Raw genomic sequence first — 16,210 nt, 5'->3', positions numbered from 1 at the left:
ACAGTTGTTAATGATGCATTTTGGTGTTTGTAAAAAGATTTTCTTATTTTAAGCCATATAGTGTATTTTAGTTTTGATGTATTATGTACCAAGTTAGTTTAAATAACTCAACAGATACACATAATAGGAAGGTTACTCAGCTGCTCTTTAAGGCATGATTACACACTCTCAGCAGGAACTGTAACATCTGTCTGGCTCGGTCACACTAGCACCAGGGTTGCAAGGGGCTCTTTAAGCAGTCGCTGCTCGCGGTCACATTGGCACCAGAGTTGCAAGAGCTCTTTAAGCAGTCGCTGCTCGGTCACATTGGCACCAGAGTTGCAAGGGGCTCTTTAAGCAGTCGCTGCTCGCGGTCACATTGGCACCAGAGTTGCAAGGGCTCTTTAAGCAGTCGCTGCTCGGTCACATTGGCACCAGAGTTGCAAGGGGCTCTTTAAGCAGTCCCTGCTCGCGGTCACATTGGCACCAGAGTTGCAAGAGCTCTTTAAGCAGTCGCTGCTCGGTCACACTGGCACCAGAGTTGCAAGGGGCTCTTTAAGCAGTCGCTGCTCGGTCACACTGGCACCAGAGTTGCAAGGGGCTCTTTAAGCAGTCGCTGCTCGGTCACACTGGCACCAGAGTTGCAAGGGGCTCTTTAAGCAGTCGCTGCTCGCGGTCACATTAGGGAATACGAGAAAACCATCAAGCAGGAATGACTACAAAGAAATTCTTTGTGACATATGGCAGAACTAGAATCTTTATTCAAAACCATTCATACAAATTACAGTAATTGCTGGGCTATATAGGTTAGAGCAGACTAAATAAAACTTACATTTTGCCATAAACTGAGTAACATTAAGCTTACAATTTTACAGGTGATGTATATTCGTAAAATAATGTGTAGTTTACCAATACAGCAGCAAGAAATATTGGCATTTGAAGAAAATAAACAAATCATACCACTAAGCTATATAAATCTGCACATCCCTACATTTGACAACAAATTCTGGGACTATTGTGTATCAGTCACTCAACACCCAGCTCATGTAACACAAATCTGCCCACTTCAGAAGGACTGACTGAGTGCCTGTCAACAAGCCATAAAAAGATTTCTCGTCCTAGCAGTCGTCAACTTGATCACCATTCACCTGTAGACTATGCCGACATGCTGCTTCAGCAATATGCAAGCACTGTCCGATAAGCAGCCTGCCTCTAGATGTACAACACCATCTGGCTAGTACCAAAATAAATCGTAACTTTAATATTGAAATTGCCTGTAGTGAAATAGCCTGATGATAACTATGGCATAACCCCCTTTGAAATTAAAAATGCACTCAAGAAAGGTAAGGCTACCTCTCCCGGAGAGGCTGGCATCACATACAACACCATGAGAGTACTTGCTGAGCTGCCAAATAGCCCTTTGCTAGAATTGTTTAATCAAAGTCTAAGGCAGGGTGTCTTACCTGACCGCTGGACACAGGGACTAATAATACCCATACCCTAGTTCACAAAAATTCATACTCGTTTCTCTGACGTCGTGCATGTGTAAAGTTCTTGAGAGGATTATCCTCGACAGACTAATGTTTCAAATCAAGCCCCACCTTGCCCCTAACCTGTATGGTTTCCTTCCTGGAAGAAGCACACAAACTTGCTTTGCTAAATATTTTATCAGAGAGGGACCAAACTCTCAGGCGGCATTTATTGATCTCCAAACTGCTTTTGATACAGCAAACAGAGAAATAATCTTAGAACAAGTCTCTTACAGTCTCCGTGGTGTAGTGGTAAGACACTTGCCTGGCGTTCCGCGAGCGCTATGTCATGGGTTCGTATCCTGGCCGGGGAGGATTTACTGGGCGCAATTCCTTAACTGTAGCCTCTGTTTAACGCAACAGTAAAATGTGTACTTGGATGAAAAGAAACGATTCTTTGCGGCGGGGATCGTATTCCAGGGACCTGCCCGAAACGCTACGCGTACTAGTGGCTGTACAAGAATGTAACAACTCTTGTATATATCTCAAAAAAAAAACAAAAAAAACTAGCCTCTTTTGGAGTTAAGGGAAGACTGTTGACATGGCTCAGGGGTTACCTGAGTAACAGAACCGCCTCAGTCCTTTTCAAGGGGTCAAAAGTAAACTTTGTGCACCCTTTGAGTTGGGTACACCCCAGGGTGTACCCAACAATTACAATTGTTACTTACAATTAACAATTACAATTGTTACTTAACCTATTATAGGTATAGGTTAGGTAACAATTGTAATTACGAAGCAATAAGATGCTTACCTTAACATACTAAGTAGGTTAGGTAAGGTCGGTGTTTTCTATGAAGCTTTTCAAGGGAAACTATTATGTTAAGTATGTCACCTATGCACATATTTAATAAGTCAATATTGACTTATTAGTTGCGTGCATAGGTGACATACTAAACATAATAGTTTCCCTTGAAAAGCTTCATAGAAAACACCGACCTTACCTAACCTACTTAGTATGTTAAAATAAGCATCTTATAGCTTCGTAATTACAATTGTTACTTAACCTATTATAGGTATAGGTTAGGTAACAATTGTAATTATGAAGCAATAAGATGCTTACCTTAACATACTAAGTAGGTTAGGTAAGGTCGGTGTTTTCTATGAAGCTTTTCAAGGGAAACTATTATGTTAAGTATGTCACCTATGCACATGTTTAATAAGTCAATATTGACTTATTAAATTTGCGAGAACGGGTTGCCTTTGTATGGATACCACCACATATAAATATAACCCATCATAATTAGACAGACATTGCAGCCAAATTAGCGTGTAACAAAGATGAAGTTGAATTAGATCTAGGTATCCCTATCTCTAATGTCAAAACTATATTGGTCCAAACACTCACGTCAGATAGGAAAGAAATTACTGATTCCCAACGACCTGAAAGCACTAGTATAAAAAGCTATTTGTTCAGATCTGAAACCTATATCTATGGGCAGCACAAAACGTCGACCAGACTGTGCAACACAGTGATTGCAAGGATCAGGTTGGGTCACCGTTACCTGTGGCAGATGGCAACAGGTGACGGATCTCCCAATCCTGAGCACTCCAGGTGCAAACTCTGTGAGCAGGAACTGCGGCATGATCTCCCGCACTACATCACCGAATGCCCAGTTATTAGACCTTTCAGACCAGTTGTCATGAGGAACCTGGAGCTTTGCAATTACTTTATTCACTCTCGTGTTCTTGAAGATATCCCCTCATATTGCACTAAAAATTTGGTAGTGCAGACTACTAAACATATGGCCCTGTATAACTAACCATCCTGCGAGATGGGGACTTTTAGTATCACTGCTACCTTATTCACTCGTATTGATGATAGCCTCATAATGCACCCGGAGTCTACCAGTGCAGACTGGTTATCACATGCCTCTGTATGACTTAACCATCCTGTGTGATTGGGATTTTTTAGCATCACATAGCTAGCTATTTGACACTGTACCCCCCTTCATATAGTCTAGGGCAGCTGCACAAATGCAGATGTACCTAATATATTAATACAAAAAATTGAGACAGTAGGACAGCCAAGGAGTTCTCACGTGATCAACCAGTTGGCTAACCTTGTAAGCTACCCTGGCTGCTGCCCAGTGACACCACCTTCACACATGGTTCCTTTCGGCAAGCCTTGCAAATAACTGAAAAATAAATTTAAAAATCCCACATAGAACACAGAGTGGATGTAGCATTAGCGTACCATCATCAGACGGACATTCCTGGAGCTGAGGACACCCACAGATGCTAGCGTGAGTATAACGTGCTGGTAGTGGTAGTACCACTTGCCAAGAGCCACACACTGATGGTGAAGGTTATCAAGCAATAAAAGTGTGATTGGACTTCAAACTCTCTTACTCTGGATATGGATCAAGTCATAGTTGAGAAGGCAGAGAAAAACACTTGCACATTAAAATTAAAATCATGAGAACACATCTACAAATGTAGCCAATGTTCTCTGGTATCCATAAACAGTGCAAGATGATGTCTAGTGTTGGTGGTGAAGACTAGTCCCAGCAGAGACCTTAAGTGGTGCATGTGTAGGTTGAAAATTAATGCTAGCTTTACCAAACTGAAGAAGTGGAGAATATTGTCTACGCCAGGTAGTAGTAGTTAAGATGACCAAATCACACACCGGATGATTAAGAAACGACCATGTTTTGGTCCGTGCTGGACCATTATCAAGTTGTCTCTCTCGTCTTTCTTCATCATCTGATGTATGGTTTGGTCATCACATCTTCAGCCACGTTATTGTGACTCATCGTCTGCAAGCAGGATCTTAACAATGTCGAGCTACTGGAAGAAAATGTACGCAGCAAGAACAGTTCACAAAGGAACGTGCATGGAATGACCCAAGAACTGCCACAGAGAGAAGATAACTGGCGGAGGGTCAGGTACCAGTTTATTGTCTTAGGTACTCCAGACAGGTCACACCATATGGAGCATGGCAAAATCAGGAAATAATCACCCAAACTTCTCTAACTTTGTGACATGGCCAAATACTCTTAACCAGAAGCACAAACAATTTGATATAGACATAATGGACAACAAGTCAGAGCACTTCAAACCCAAAATGAAAACAAGGAGGGGCAAAAATGTTTAAAACTACAATATGTACCTCTGAAGTCCAGAGGCACAAAAAAATGTTCTTCTGAACGAGGAAAGGTCCCAGACAAAGGTCCTAAAATCTGGTCAAGCACCAAACACTTACAACCCCAGGCAGTGAAACAACCAACCAGCAAATATTGCCCCACCTTTCATAACAGGATCATGTTGAGCAAATGGAATGATAAGATATCACACGAGCACAATTGTGCACAAAAGTGTCGCATATCAGATACCTACAGGCATACAGCAGGGAGCAAGAAACATGCCACTAAACAAGCTAACAACCAGAAGTGAGCACAAGCCACGTCTAAATGCCAAGAATATTAAAGGTCAACGGTACAGTCTCGGCTTCATTATCAGTCGTCAAACCAGAGGAGACAAGGCTCTGAGCATCAACGTTACCACAGACCCTTCCCTACTGTATGGTAATCACAATTGTCTTGTATCCATAAGTCACAGTGGTGCACTTCCACATAACTGGCAGGAGGAGGACACTGTGCAATCAAATTTGAATAATGACAAAAGCTGTTAAGTGGACAGTGGGATACTAAGTGAATAGCAGAGTTCTTGAGCAGACAGTATAATACCTCTCAAAGCAAACACCACATTGCAAAGAATAAATTCATATTTTTCTTTAAAAATTTTTGAGAATCTTTCATGTTTTGTGTGGGAGAAATGTTTAATGTCAGTCATTATGTACATACATATACAAAACCCTTATTCTGTTTAGTTTTAAAACACAAATTAATAGTATAAAATGCTTGTGGTAATAATATCACATTTCCCCCCCTAAGGATAAACTTGAGTATAAACCAACTTTAATAATAAAATTTTATTTAATAAAAATTAGAAAAATTACAGGTACTGTATTTAACTGAAAACAGAATGATTTATCATATTGCTCAGTAAATGAAATATTTGATACGAACTATATTTTAAAGCAAAATCACAATTGGACAGTGGACAGTGGTGCTTCTGGCGTATTGGGTCTTTTTCCGCATGGCAGTCCAGATCCACAGGGTAAACTTCTCTTGGTTGGATTTTTGCTTCTGCCAGTTCACGGCAGATGAGGCAGTAGGCAGGAATTGTTTCCTGTGGTTTGGTAGGCCACAGGTGAATCTGCTTCGACGTGACATTTCCAACTTCTGATTTATGCAGTTCACTTTCAGACTGCAAGGTTCACATTGGATGCCCTTGTCCTGTACGTACAAAAATTCCAGTGGGATTTCTGTGCGTAGTTTTGCTTTCTGTGAACTCCAGGTTGGAGAGTTTTACTGTTGCATCATTCTCCTCTTAATTCTTATTCAGAACTAGTCTTGTTCTAAACCTCTGTACTTTTTTCAAGCTTCTTTGACCTGGCTTCCATTGGATTAGGCAGTGTAAGGGGAAGGGGGATCTTCTCATTCTCCTCCCCTTATGTGTTCGTCTAAGTGGGCAGTGGTGCTTCTGGGTGAGTGGGTCATCTCTTGGCTGGCCCTCTCATGCTTCATGAGAGACTTCATGCTCAGGCCCCTTAATAGTTTCAAATTGCTCCATTAGTAATGTCTATTAAAGTCTAGTTACCATCTATTTTGGCCATGAATCAGACTGTCAAGTGGGTTCCTCTATTCCCTCCATTTTTTAAAAACATCATTCTTTTGTTTATTAATGATTCTTCTTGTTAGTGACAAGTTTCTTAGTTTCTTTGTCCTGTGATTGCCATTTTTACTTGACTGTTGCAAGTAACTAGTTTCCAGTGTCGGGGCCATCTTTCTGGTCACCCTCTTTTCTTTTTCAGCTTCTTTACATCTTGTCAATTTACTACACTGCCTGTTTTCTTTTGTAAGACATACAGCCATGATACAGAATTTTTTAGCCTTCCCTCTTTTTGTTGGGAGTGTTTGGGACCAGTGCCAAGGAAGTTGATGTTCACAGGTAAATCCCTTTTAAGTTATCTTAAATGTGTTTCTCATTTGGATTTCCTGTACAGTATTGCCAGTGTGTTGCGAGGTTCCTTACATGAGGCATCGTGCAGTCGCTGAGGGAAGTTGGCCACACCACACACGTTTCTTTATACTCAAAGCTCTATTTTTATTTTACAAGCAATCCATTACATTTATATTAACCCCTGTACTGTACACTTTTGGGCAAAAATTTTATGGTGCAGTTGTTAAGGACAATTTTTTATGTTTTTATAAATGTTGGGGGCTGACGGCTGAGTGGACAGCGCTCGGTACTCGTAGTCCTAAGGTTGAGGGTTCGATTCCCAGCCGGAAACAAATGTGCAGAGGTTCTTTCACCCTGATGCCCCTTTCACCTAGCAGTAAATCGGTACCTGGTAGTTAGACAGCTGCTACGGGCTACTTCCTGGGATGTGTAACAAAAAGGAGGCCTGGTGGAGGACTGGGCCACTAGGACACCATGCCCCAAAATCATCTCAAGATAACCTTCAGTTAATGTCAAAATTTTTCCTAACTCAACTATTTTACTTTCAAATCCCAAAGAGTGATAACCTTATAAAACCTTAAAGTAATCCCTTATTGACACTTTTGCTGCCTAATGCCACATATTCTGTCATAAGAACAAAATAAGGAGTGTGTGGGATGACGCAAACAGCGTCAATAATTTACAAATTTGTAAAAATTCCATTTATTTTCTGAATACTATTGGACTTGTTTTAAAATGAGCACCAACTCCTTCCTATACTCTATATACCCCACATGGCATCCTGACCCCACCGTGTGGGCGCCCACCAACGCTGGAGGCTCAATTGTTCATGACCTCGCTCGTGATAACCGCGGCCTTCCCTCGAGTCGAAAAGTTTCCCCCATTCTGGTTATTCTATCTCGGGTATTTTTGTTACCTGTTTTATAAACACTGCAAATTGACTTCTACTTGGATACTGATCAAGAAAAGAGCCAGTCTATGACAAAAGCATTGAACACGTACGAAGGGAAAAGCTATCGAGTTTTCGTCGAAAGTATAGGGAAATGAGACTTATGTTCTTATATACAAATATCCCTTTACAGCATTCTATTGTGAACAATTTGATACCAAATTGAACAACATAGCACAAAAATTGAGGTCAGAAAACTAAAAAGAAGAGTATAAACATTTGTGGGTGGTGACGAGTTCCAGGGCACCGCTAGGGCTACCTTGAGGTGCATGGCGGGTCACCCGCCAGGGCAACAAAAGTGTTAAAAAAAAGAAAAGTGGTGTTTTGTATCACTGACTTTGTGGCTGCTTCCCTGATGGTGGTGGACAATTAAAATTAGCTGACAATTTTATCATAGTGCCACTGCTCTCTGCGTCTCATTAGTGGGGAGGTCAGGTTTTGGCTCATGGTCACCGATAGCCCTAAAAGAACTCCACGACTGATGGCACCTAGTAGTTTGGCACTGTATCAGCATTGTAGCTTCAGGGAGCCACAAGGGACTCACCCCAGTAAAGCATATAATGTAAGAGTTTAATGATTGTCTTTTAACTTTGTGGCTGCATACACAATCCTATGACTCTTGAGAGGTGAAGTGCATTATTCATTGTGTGCTCAACACATCATAAACTGAATCCTTCCATCATTAATAAGACTAACAAACTGACAATTAACAAGCATGAACAAATGAATAATAATACTTAAGCATATGTAGTATTATCCATGCTATTATGGATACCATCTTACAGTATTCCCTAAGACAAAATAAACCCACCTTGGGTGTCTGCTTTTTTTCTTGCATGCATGTCTTGAGAAAAACTTCTTAGCTGCACACTGACAGTCTTCGGGACTATCTAAATGTCTTTCACATTCTATGCTGGAACTGTAAAGCAAACCCAGAACATTTTAGATAAAAGTGTCACAACATGATTGAAGTATATTGTACAATACATTGCTCAGAAAATGGCAAATGAACAAAAGCTGGGAGAGATACTTGAGAAATACGTGACCAGTGTAGTATTTCTCTGGCTTCTTAAGTTCCAACACCTACCTACCTGTGCCCCTAGGTCCCTACTCTCTCACCTGGAAAAAAAGACTTAGCCTGTCCCTTAGACTAATTTCTGGTACTTTCTGGTCTCATCAACCATTCTTATGTACTTTGTCTTGTGCTTTACAAAGTGATGGTCCCATTACACACAGAAATCACAATAGTGTGATGCATCAAATGAACAAATCCACAAGGGCCGTGATGAGGGGCTTGAACCTACGTCCAAGAGGATCCCAGACTCGCCTTGGGGAAATTGTGTAAAATCCTAGTTTGTGTCTCGGAGAGACTGTAGGATCCGTGGTAGGTCAAGTTGAACTCCCAGTTACAATTCTTTTACCATGTCATAGCTCAGTCGACTAAGGCGCATCTGGGAACCTCTCGGACGTAGGTTCGAACCCTCATCACGGCCCTTGTTGATTTGTTCATGATGGTCCCACACTGGAGTCGTATATTCTAAGACTGGTCCATCATACACAATGAATAGTATTCTGAAGGATTACTTGTTCAAGTTCTATTTGGCCATCCTAATATTTGCAAGTACTGCACATGATGCCTGCAGGAGAAGGCTGCAATCAAACAAACCAACTACCAGGACCAAAGGAGCAGAAACCTCTGCGCCAGAGGAGAGCATGAAGCTCACCAGCCTGACTTCCCAGGGGCCAATGCAAACAGAAAGGGAGCCCCAGAAAAACAAACCTGAACCAAAGGGGCCACCGCAAACCGAGGAGAAAGAGATAGGAGAGCACCCTGTCCAAAGACCAGTACGGCTCAGGCAGCCATGAGCAGGCCAGAGGTGAAACAAAGCACGAGAAAGCTTACGGAACAGGGCAGTAGTGACATCCACCCCAAATGCAAGCAAGAGCAGCTCCACCAGCATCACAATACGAGACGACAATATTGGGCATTAAGAGACGGTTCTGAAAAAGCCAAGAAAGAAAAGACAAAACAACCCGACCAGAAATAGAAGACAACCTACGAAAATAGAAAATGGCGAAAAGAACGCCAGGAAACTTCATACTGTCGCCGAGATGAAGTTCACAAAAGGGACACTATTAAAGAAGCCGCCTGATCACCAAAGAGATGGTGATAAACCTGCGTCAAAAAGACCAGACGTGAAGACCAGATCATAATTTTCTTTAAATGATCAACAACAGTGAACAAAGATAAAGATAAAAAGCCTACTGGGCTTCCGATTTGGCTAGATTAATTTTGAAACCACCGTGACTACAAGACTCACTCTCCAGAGACCCTCTATAATTCCATGTGAATCCCACAATGCATAAATTAAACATACCAGATTTCTGATGGACGAGCGTCAGGGTTATCAATAGCCGACACAGTTGACAATCTCGATGGTGAGCAATCTTCAAAAATGGGTTGGGTGATGGAGGAGAAAATTGAAGCAGGCGGTGGCATTTGATGCTTGACTTTACGATTATTTAACACTTCACTCTTTCTGTAACAAACAAACAAATTAAGGGATATAGAAAACCAGGAACAAAATAAAATCTAAAACCTAAAATGGAGCAAAACGGTTTGATACAAGTCTCCCAGACTGGACAATACAACTACGTAATTCCAATACCTGTAATTTAAACATTAACGTTCCAATGGTGCTTAAATGCATCATCCATCTAGAAATTCCCCAAAATTATTTTTAGTTTGGAGCACAGCCCACACAGCTTATCAGGGAACCAACCAAAGTATCAGAGGAACCAATAAAAGTATCAGAGGGACCAACCAAAGTGCCATGGGGTACAGAGCTTTTCACTGTACTTGGACTTTGAGTGACTGTCACTCTTTGCATTCTATTTAACAGAAAATTAAAAACAAATGCCCACTTTGTTAATGCTACTGATCTTATCTTTTTTATCACTCATTGTCCACACTTATCATGCTCTTGCAAAGTCTGTGTATACAGTATCTGCATTTTGTTTTTCTTCTAATGGTTTCATGATTGTCATAGTGGTTGAGTAATTATCAAAGACAGGAACTTCCTGCTCTAAATCCATGTTGATACGAGTTGTGAAGTTCATTGTTTACCATAAAACTGGAGATATGATTCCTAATCACTCGTTCAAAAATTTTCATTATGTGTGATGTTACTGCAACGGCCTATATTTTTTTTCAAAAGCTTTGCTACCTCCCCTGTGTAGTGGAGCTATATCTGCTGACTCAAGTGCTTCTGGAATCTCTCCTGTATCCAAACATTTCTCCATATTACACTGAGAGCATTCATGCTACTGGTACTTTACATTTCTTCATGAATATTCAATTCCACAAGTCACAGCCCAGAGCTGAGTGCATGGGCATATTGTCAATTTCTTTTTCAAAGTTTCAAAGTCTTGTGTTCATGTTAATATCAGTTATATTGTAAGGGGTTTGGATATCATTCATAAAGAAGCTGTCTAGATCTTCAACTTTCTTGTTGTTTAATAGGGTGCTAAACATAGCCTCATATGGATCTTTTTAGGATTTCACAAATTTTGTCGTCTTCTATGAATGAATCTTCAATTGTAAGTCTTGGTTCAATACTGGCAGAGGTGTTTGATTTTGATTTTGCATATGTGAAAAATATTTTGAAATTGTGTTTCTCTTCTATAGTTTCCTGTTCCAATTACAATTCATCAGACTAGCATTTGCCCAAAAATGATTTGCATATTAGTGGCTTTATTTTATATGCAACCTCTGTATCTACAAATAAACCACTGTTGTATGTTCATATGTATATTTAATGAATAAAATTACTATATTATGGTGAGATCCACCATTAAGGCAATGTGCCTGGTCAGAATAATGTGACTAATGGAAGGACACAGTTACCAAAGATGAACATGTTGTAACTTACCCGCTTGATGGAGTAGCAATAGTGACATTGAGCGAGGGAAGCAAAGGTCTTGCTGTTGGCTTGTGTCCTGGAGTGGAAATTGTACTATTGTGCGAAACCAAAGGCATTGTACCTTTCTTCCTTACTAATGGAGTGGCAAATGTTTCATCACAGCGGCGTTTCACACCATGCCTCTGAAAAAAGCAGTATGAATAATTAAAATTTACAGAATACTGTACACATACATAACATAAATGCATGAATCATCATTAGTGCATCTCCCAGTCTCAGTGTGAGGGAGGCATCAACCAGGAGACAAAAAGGTGAGATACCAGTACAGTGTAGTAGGTGTTTATAGACACTGTACGAGCTTGTTATCCCAAGCCTGCTCAACAGTGGGCTTTGCACCAAGCCCACTTGACAAAATCTGAACAAAATTGAAATTTCTGCCATAACTTTGGCATATCTGGACAGAAGTCCAGATAACCAGAGATTAGGTTAAGTAAATTTTCAAGAACTACACATTTCAAGATCTACAGTATCAAACAAGACAAACTACTAGAAGGTAACCTGACATTTGTCTTAAATAATATTTTTGATTTATAGGTGTGGAAATTTGAATTAGTTGTGGTATAAAAAAAATTGCAAATATGGTAATTTTTGGACTTTCATGGTTAAAATTCTGTTTATCCACATGTCTGGCTTATCCAGTGAGGAGATCTCTTCCATATAGACTGGATAAGTGAGCTTAAGACAGGACTGTATTAACATTTAAAGTGCAGTTATCATACGTTCATTCACACATACAGTAATGAGGTTATCACAATACATTGATTTACACTATTATTGCCTGGGTTTTACACACCAATGATGCTAATATGGATATAATAGCTCTATATGGTAGTAGTGAAATTGACTTTGACACATGAAGAATATCCTGTTATAGTTTCATGATTGCTTACTATGCAAATGTGGTCGTCGCCAGAAATGTTACTATGCCAGTGCGGTAATCATCATGGTTTGAAATTTAATTTTTATTACATGATATGTATATCATTGATATTCATATTGTTTTCACAACTCCACAGTTTTAATGAAGTAAACCAGGTCAACCAATTATTTGAACATAATAATAAAGGAACTACAGAAGGCATACTGGCCCATACGAGATAGCATCAATTTATACTGTATTGTGGATATAAACAGGACCTGCCTCGTATGAGCCAATAGGATTGTACATAAATATTTTTTTCTTTTTTCTTTTGCACACAGGTGGACAAAGATCTAAAACCGACACAGCTATGAAGAGAAAGAGTCGAAGCCTCCCTGGTGGGGGAAAGGGGGAGGACCAGGGTGGAAAGAGTGGCCTTTCATCAACACGCAACCACTGCGCTGAAATTGCATTCATGTATATAAATGAAAGGGGGACGCTAAAACAGCCCACCTAAGACTGTCAACATGTTGGGGATGAGGGAAACTAACCACTCAGTGGCAGGCATTCCAGGTGCAAAATGAGCATCTAAGCTGAATTGAACAAAGTTTGAACCCCCCTTTCATAAGTACATGGTGGGGAAAGTGCTAGCAGCCACAGAAAAGAACAATGATTTACAGGGGTACCTCGGTTTAAGAATTTAATCCGATCCTGGAGAAGGTTCGTAACCGGAAAATTTGTAAACCGAAGCGATTTTCCCCAAAAAGAAATACTGTAATGGGAAATGAATTAATCCATTCCCGACTCCCAAAAAACTTCACTTCAAAGTAAATTTTATACCTAATTCACCCAAATCTTCACTACAAAAGTATGTTCAAGTTATTACTTACCCTTGCTGATGACTTCTGTTAGCGTATGGAAGATGGTGAGGAGGGGAGGGGGAGGAGAGGTGTTACTGTTTGGAAGGGGAGTCCCCCTTCCATTATAACATAAGGCAGTCAAGATTTCTCTGGAGTGCACTCTCTGGCACGTTTTGCTTGCATACCACTAGGTCCTGGTTGTGGCTCACTGCTTGATTTTCTCACATGGAAACATTCCATTGAAGATTGTTTTTCCCTTCTTTGCAACACTTGTCTGTAGTGAGCCATCACATAATGGCCTCTTAAAACACTATCACCCACTAACTCCTTGTTGTGTATCCAAATTAATAACAACTTTTCCACATCCTCAAGTATTTGTATTCTTTGTTTCGTGATTGTTGAAACGCCCTTTGCCACTTTAGCACTCAAAATGTCCTTTTTCTTGGTAAGTACAGTGCATATCGTTGACATGGATTTGTTGTACTGCCTAGCTAGTTCAACAACACGAGTACCATTTTCATGCTTACGAATGATCTCTTGTTTTACCTCTATGGTCATTCTCACAGGTGATTTCTTGCCGTGAACCTTACCACTGGCTTTCTTGGGACCCATGGCGAGATATATAATAACTTATGGTCAAATAGCCAAAAATCCGAAAAGAAACTGTAAATCCTTGCGAAGAATTCAGGCGGGATAGTCACTGGGCGCGAGGCACTGGTAAACTGAGGTGCGATCGCTGTGCCACCACACGCTAGGTCGCCGTACGCGTATCAACAAACTCATATCCCGAGGTAAAGTTTGTATCCTGATTCAAATTTTTCAAACAAATCGGGCTCGTAACCCGAAAAGTTCGTAAATAGGAGTGTTCGTAAACCGAAGTACAGGTACCCTGTACACAATCCTAGCTGACCCTTGGTAAAAGAGCAACGCCCTAATATGTACAAGGTGCAGGGTTAGGCATTATCACAGCAAGACAAGACAATACGCAACTAACTACTACACTCCCTCATCAACAGGCCTACCTGTGGAGAACAAGTCTCATGCACTATCTGGAAGTGAGGATGCTCAAAAAGGAAAAACCTCAACACCTTAGCATCTATCTCAAGTAATTACCTAAGTGTAGTTACAGGATGAGAGCTACGCTCATGGTGTCCCGTCTTCCCAGCACTCTTATCATTTAACGCTTTGAAACTACTGATGGTTTTGGCCTCCACCACCTCACCTAACTTGTTCCAACCATCTACAACTCTGTTTGCAAAAGTTAATTTTCTTTTATTTCTTCAGCAACTTTGTTTAGTTAGTTTAAATCTATGACCTGTTGTTCTTGAAGTTTCAGGTCCCAAGAATTCTTCCCTATCAATTTTATAAATTCCAGTTACCATTTGAACGGAATGATCATACTGCCTGTGCAGGCAAGGAGTCACAATAACGTGGCTGAAATATGTTGACCAAACCAGACGTTAGAAAGTGAAGGGACGACGAAGTTTTGGTCCGTCCTGGACCATTCTCACAATCGACTTGAGAATGGTTCAGGATGGACCGAAACGTTGTCATCCCTTCACTTTCTAGTGTGTGGTTTGGTCAACATCATACCGACTCTCTTTATCTTCCTGTTTTGCCATATTTAATGCCTCTAACCTCTCCTCGTAGCTCTTGTCCTTCAGTTTTGGGAACCATTTAGTTGCAAGTCTTTGCACCATTTCCAGTTTGTTGATGTACTTAAGATATGGGCACCATACAACTGATGCATATTACAATTTGGTCTAATAAAAGGTTGTGAACAATTTTTTTAGTATTTCACCATTCATATATTTAAAAGCAATTCTGAATTTGGAAAGTATAGCTAGGCTCCTTGCACGATGTTCTTTATGTGGTCCTCAGGTGATAGTTTTCTACCTAGAACCACCCCTAGATCCTGTTCTTTATCAGAATTCTTTCAAGATTTCTCACAATTTTTAGGTTGTGTGAAGTCTGTTCTCCTATTCCACATTCCATAACATGGCATTCATTCACATTAAATTTCATTTGCCTGGTTGTGCTCAATACACTTGTTTTTGTCCAAGATCCGGATTCACGAAGCAGTTACGCAAGCACTTACGAACCTGTAGATCTTTTCGCAATCTTTGGTGGCATTGTTTACAATTATTAAACAATTAATGAGCTCCGAAGCACCAAAGTTATAACAATAGCAACAGTCGATTGGGAAGTTTTCATGCTTGTAACCCGTTTAATAAATGTAACCAAAGGTGTCAAAGATTGAGGAAAGATTTACATGTTCACAAGTCTTTGCGTAACTGCTTTATGAATCCAAGTCCGGGTCTTCTTTAAGGGCATGACAATCGTCTAAGTTTCTAATCTTCCTTCCCTATTATCTTAGCATCATCAGCAAACATTTCATATAATTCTGAATTCCACCTGGTAGATTGTTTATGTAGACAATGAACATTACTGGTGCAAGAACTGAACCCTGTGGTACTTCACTCATGACATCTCTCCAGTTCGATATATTGCTTCTAATTACTGCCCTCATTTTTGTCAGAAAATTTGTCATCCATGTTAGAAGGTTACCTGTTACTCCTCCAGTATGTTCCAGTTTCCAGAACAACCTCTCATGGGGAACTCTGTTGAAAGCACTTTTTAGGTCTGGATACAGGCAGTCACCCCAGTCATCTCTGTCTTTTAAAATCTCTGCGTCTATCATAGAAACCGAGTAAATTTCTTACACAGGATCTTCCAGATTGAAAACCATACAGTCTGTCTGTCATTATATCATTTTTCTCCAAGTGTTCTACCCATTTAGTTTTAATTATTTTAGTGGGCCAGGGTAAATGCAGGCCAATTAACTACTTAGGAAGAGAACCCAGAACCATAATCAGTTAAATACAAAGCACGGGAACCTGCAATGCAGACAACATAAAGTATAGCCATGAAGGAGAAAGGAAATAATATAGCAAAAGCAACATGGAATGGTAATCAATGTACATTCTTGTCAGGGAGGTGTGTCAAACAGGTTAGCAGTCAAGCAG

At 40.4% G+C, this 16,210-nt stretch overlaps 1 protein-coding gene across 2 annotated transcripts in view; it reads right to left on the bottom strand.

Annotated features, from left to right (window-relative positions):
* Nucleotides 1–204: 204 nt before the first annotated feature.
* Nucleotides 205–16,210, bottom strand: part of LOC138359139 (chromosome-associated kinesin KIF4A-like) — a 34,269-nt gene continuing 18,263 nt past the window's right edge. Inside the window, exons 8-11 of one of the 2 annotated variants that reach the window (XM_069317893.1) lie at nt 11,415–11,587; nt 9,861–10,022; nt 8,294–8,401; nt 205–1,213 (exon numbers count right to left, since the gene is read on the bottom strand). In XM_069317893.1, the coding sequence (XP_069173994.1) occupies nt 1,192–1,213; nt 8,294–8,401; nt 9,861–10,022; nt 11,415–11,587 (465 nt within the window). In that variant the 3' untranslated portion in view covers nt 205–1,191. Of the gene's footprint in view, nt 1,214–2,727; nt 8,402–9,860; nt 10,023–11,414; nt 11,588–16,210 lie in introns of those variants that run through there. The other variant, XM_069317892.1, reaches the window with a different exon arrangement.

The sequence above is a fragment of the Procambarus clarkii genome, chromosome 89, assembly GCF_040958095.1.
Source record: "Procambarus clarkii isolate CNS0578487 chromosome 89, FALCON_Pclarkii_2.0, whole genome shotgun sequence".
In the NCBI taxonomy this organism is placed as follows: Eukaryota; Metazoa; Arthropoda; class Malacostraca; order Decapoda; family Cambaridae; genus Procambarus; species Procambarus clarkii.
The sequence above is the reverse complement of the archived record's forward strand: the minus strand, read 5'-3'. Positions and strand labels throughout refer to the sequence as shown.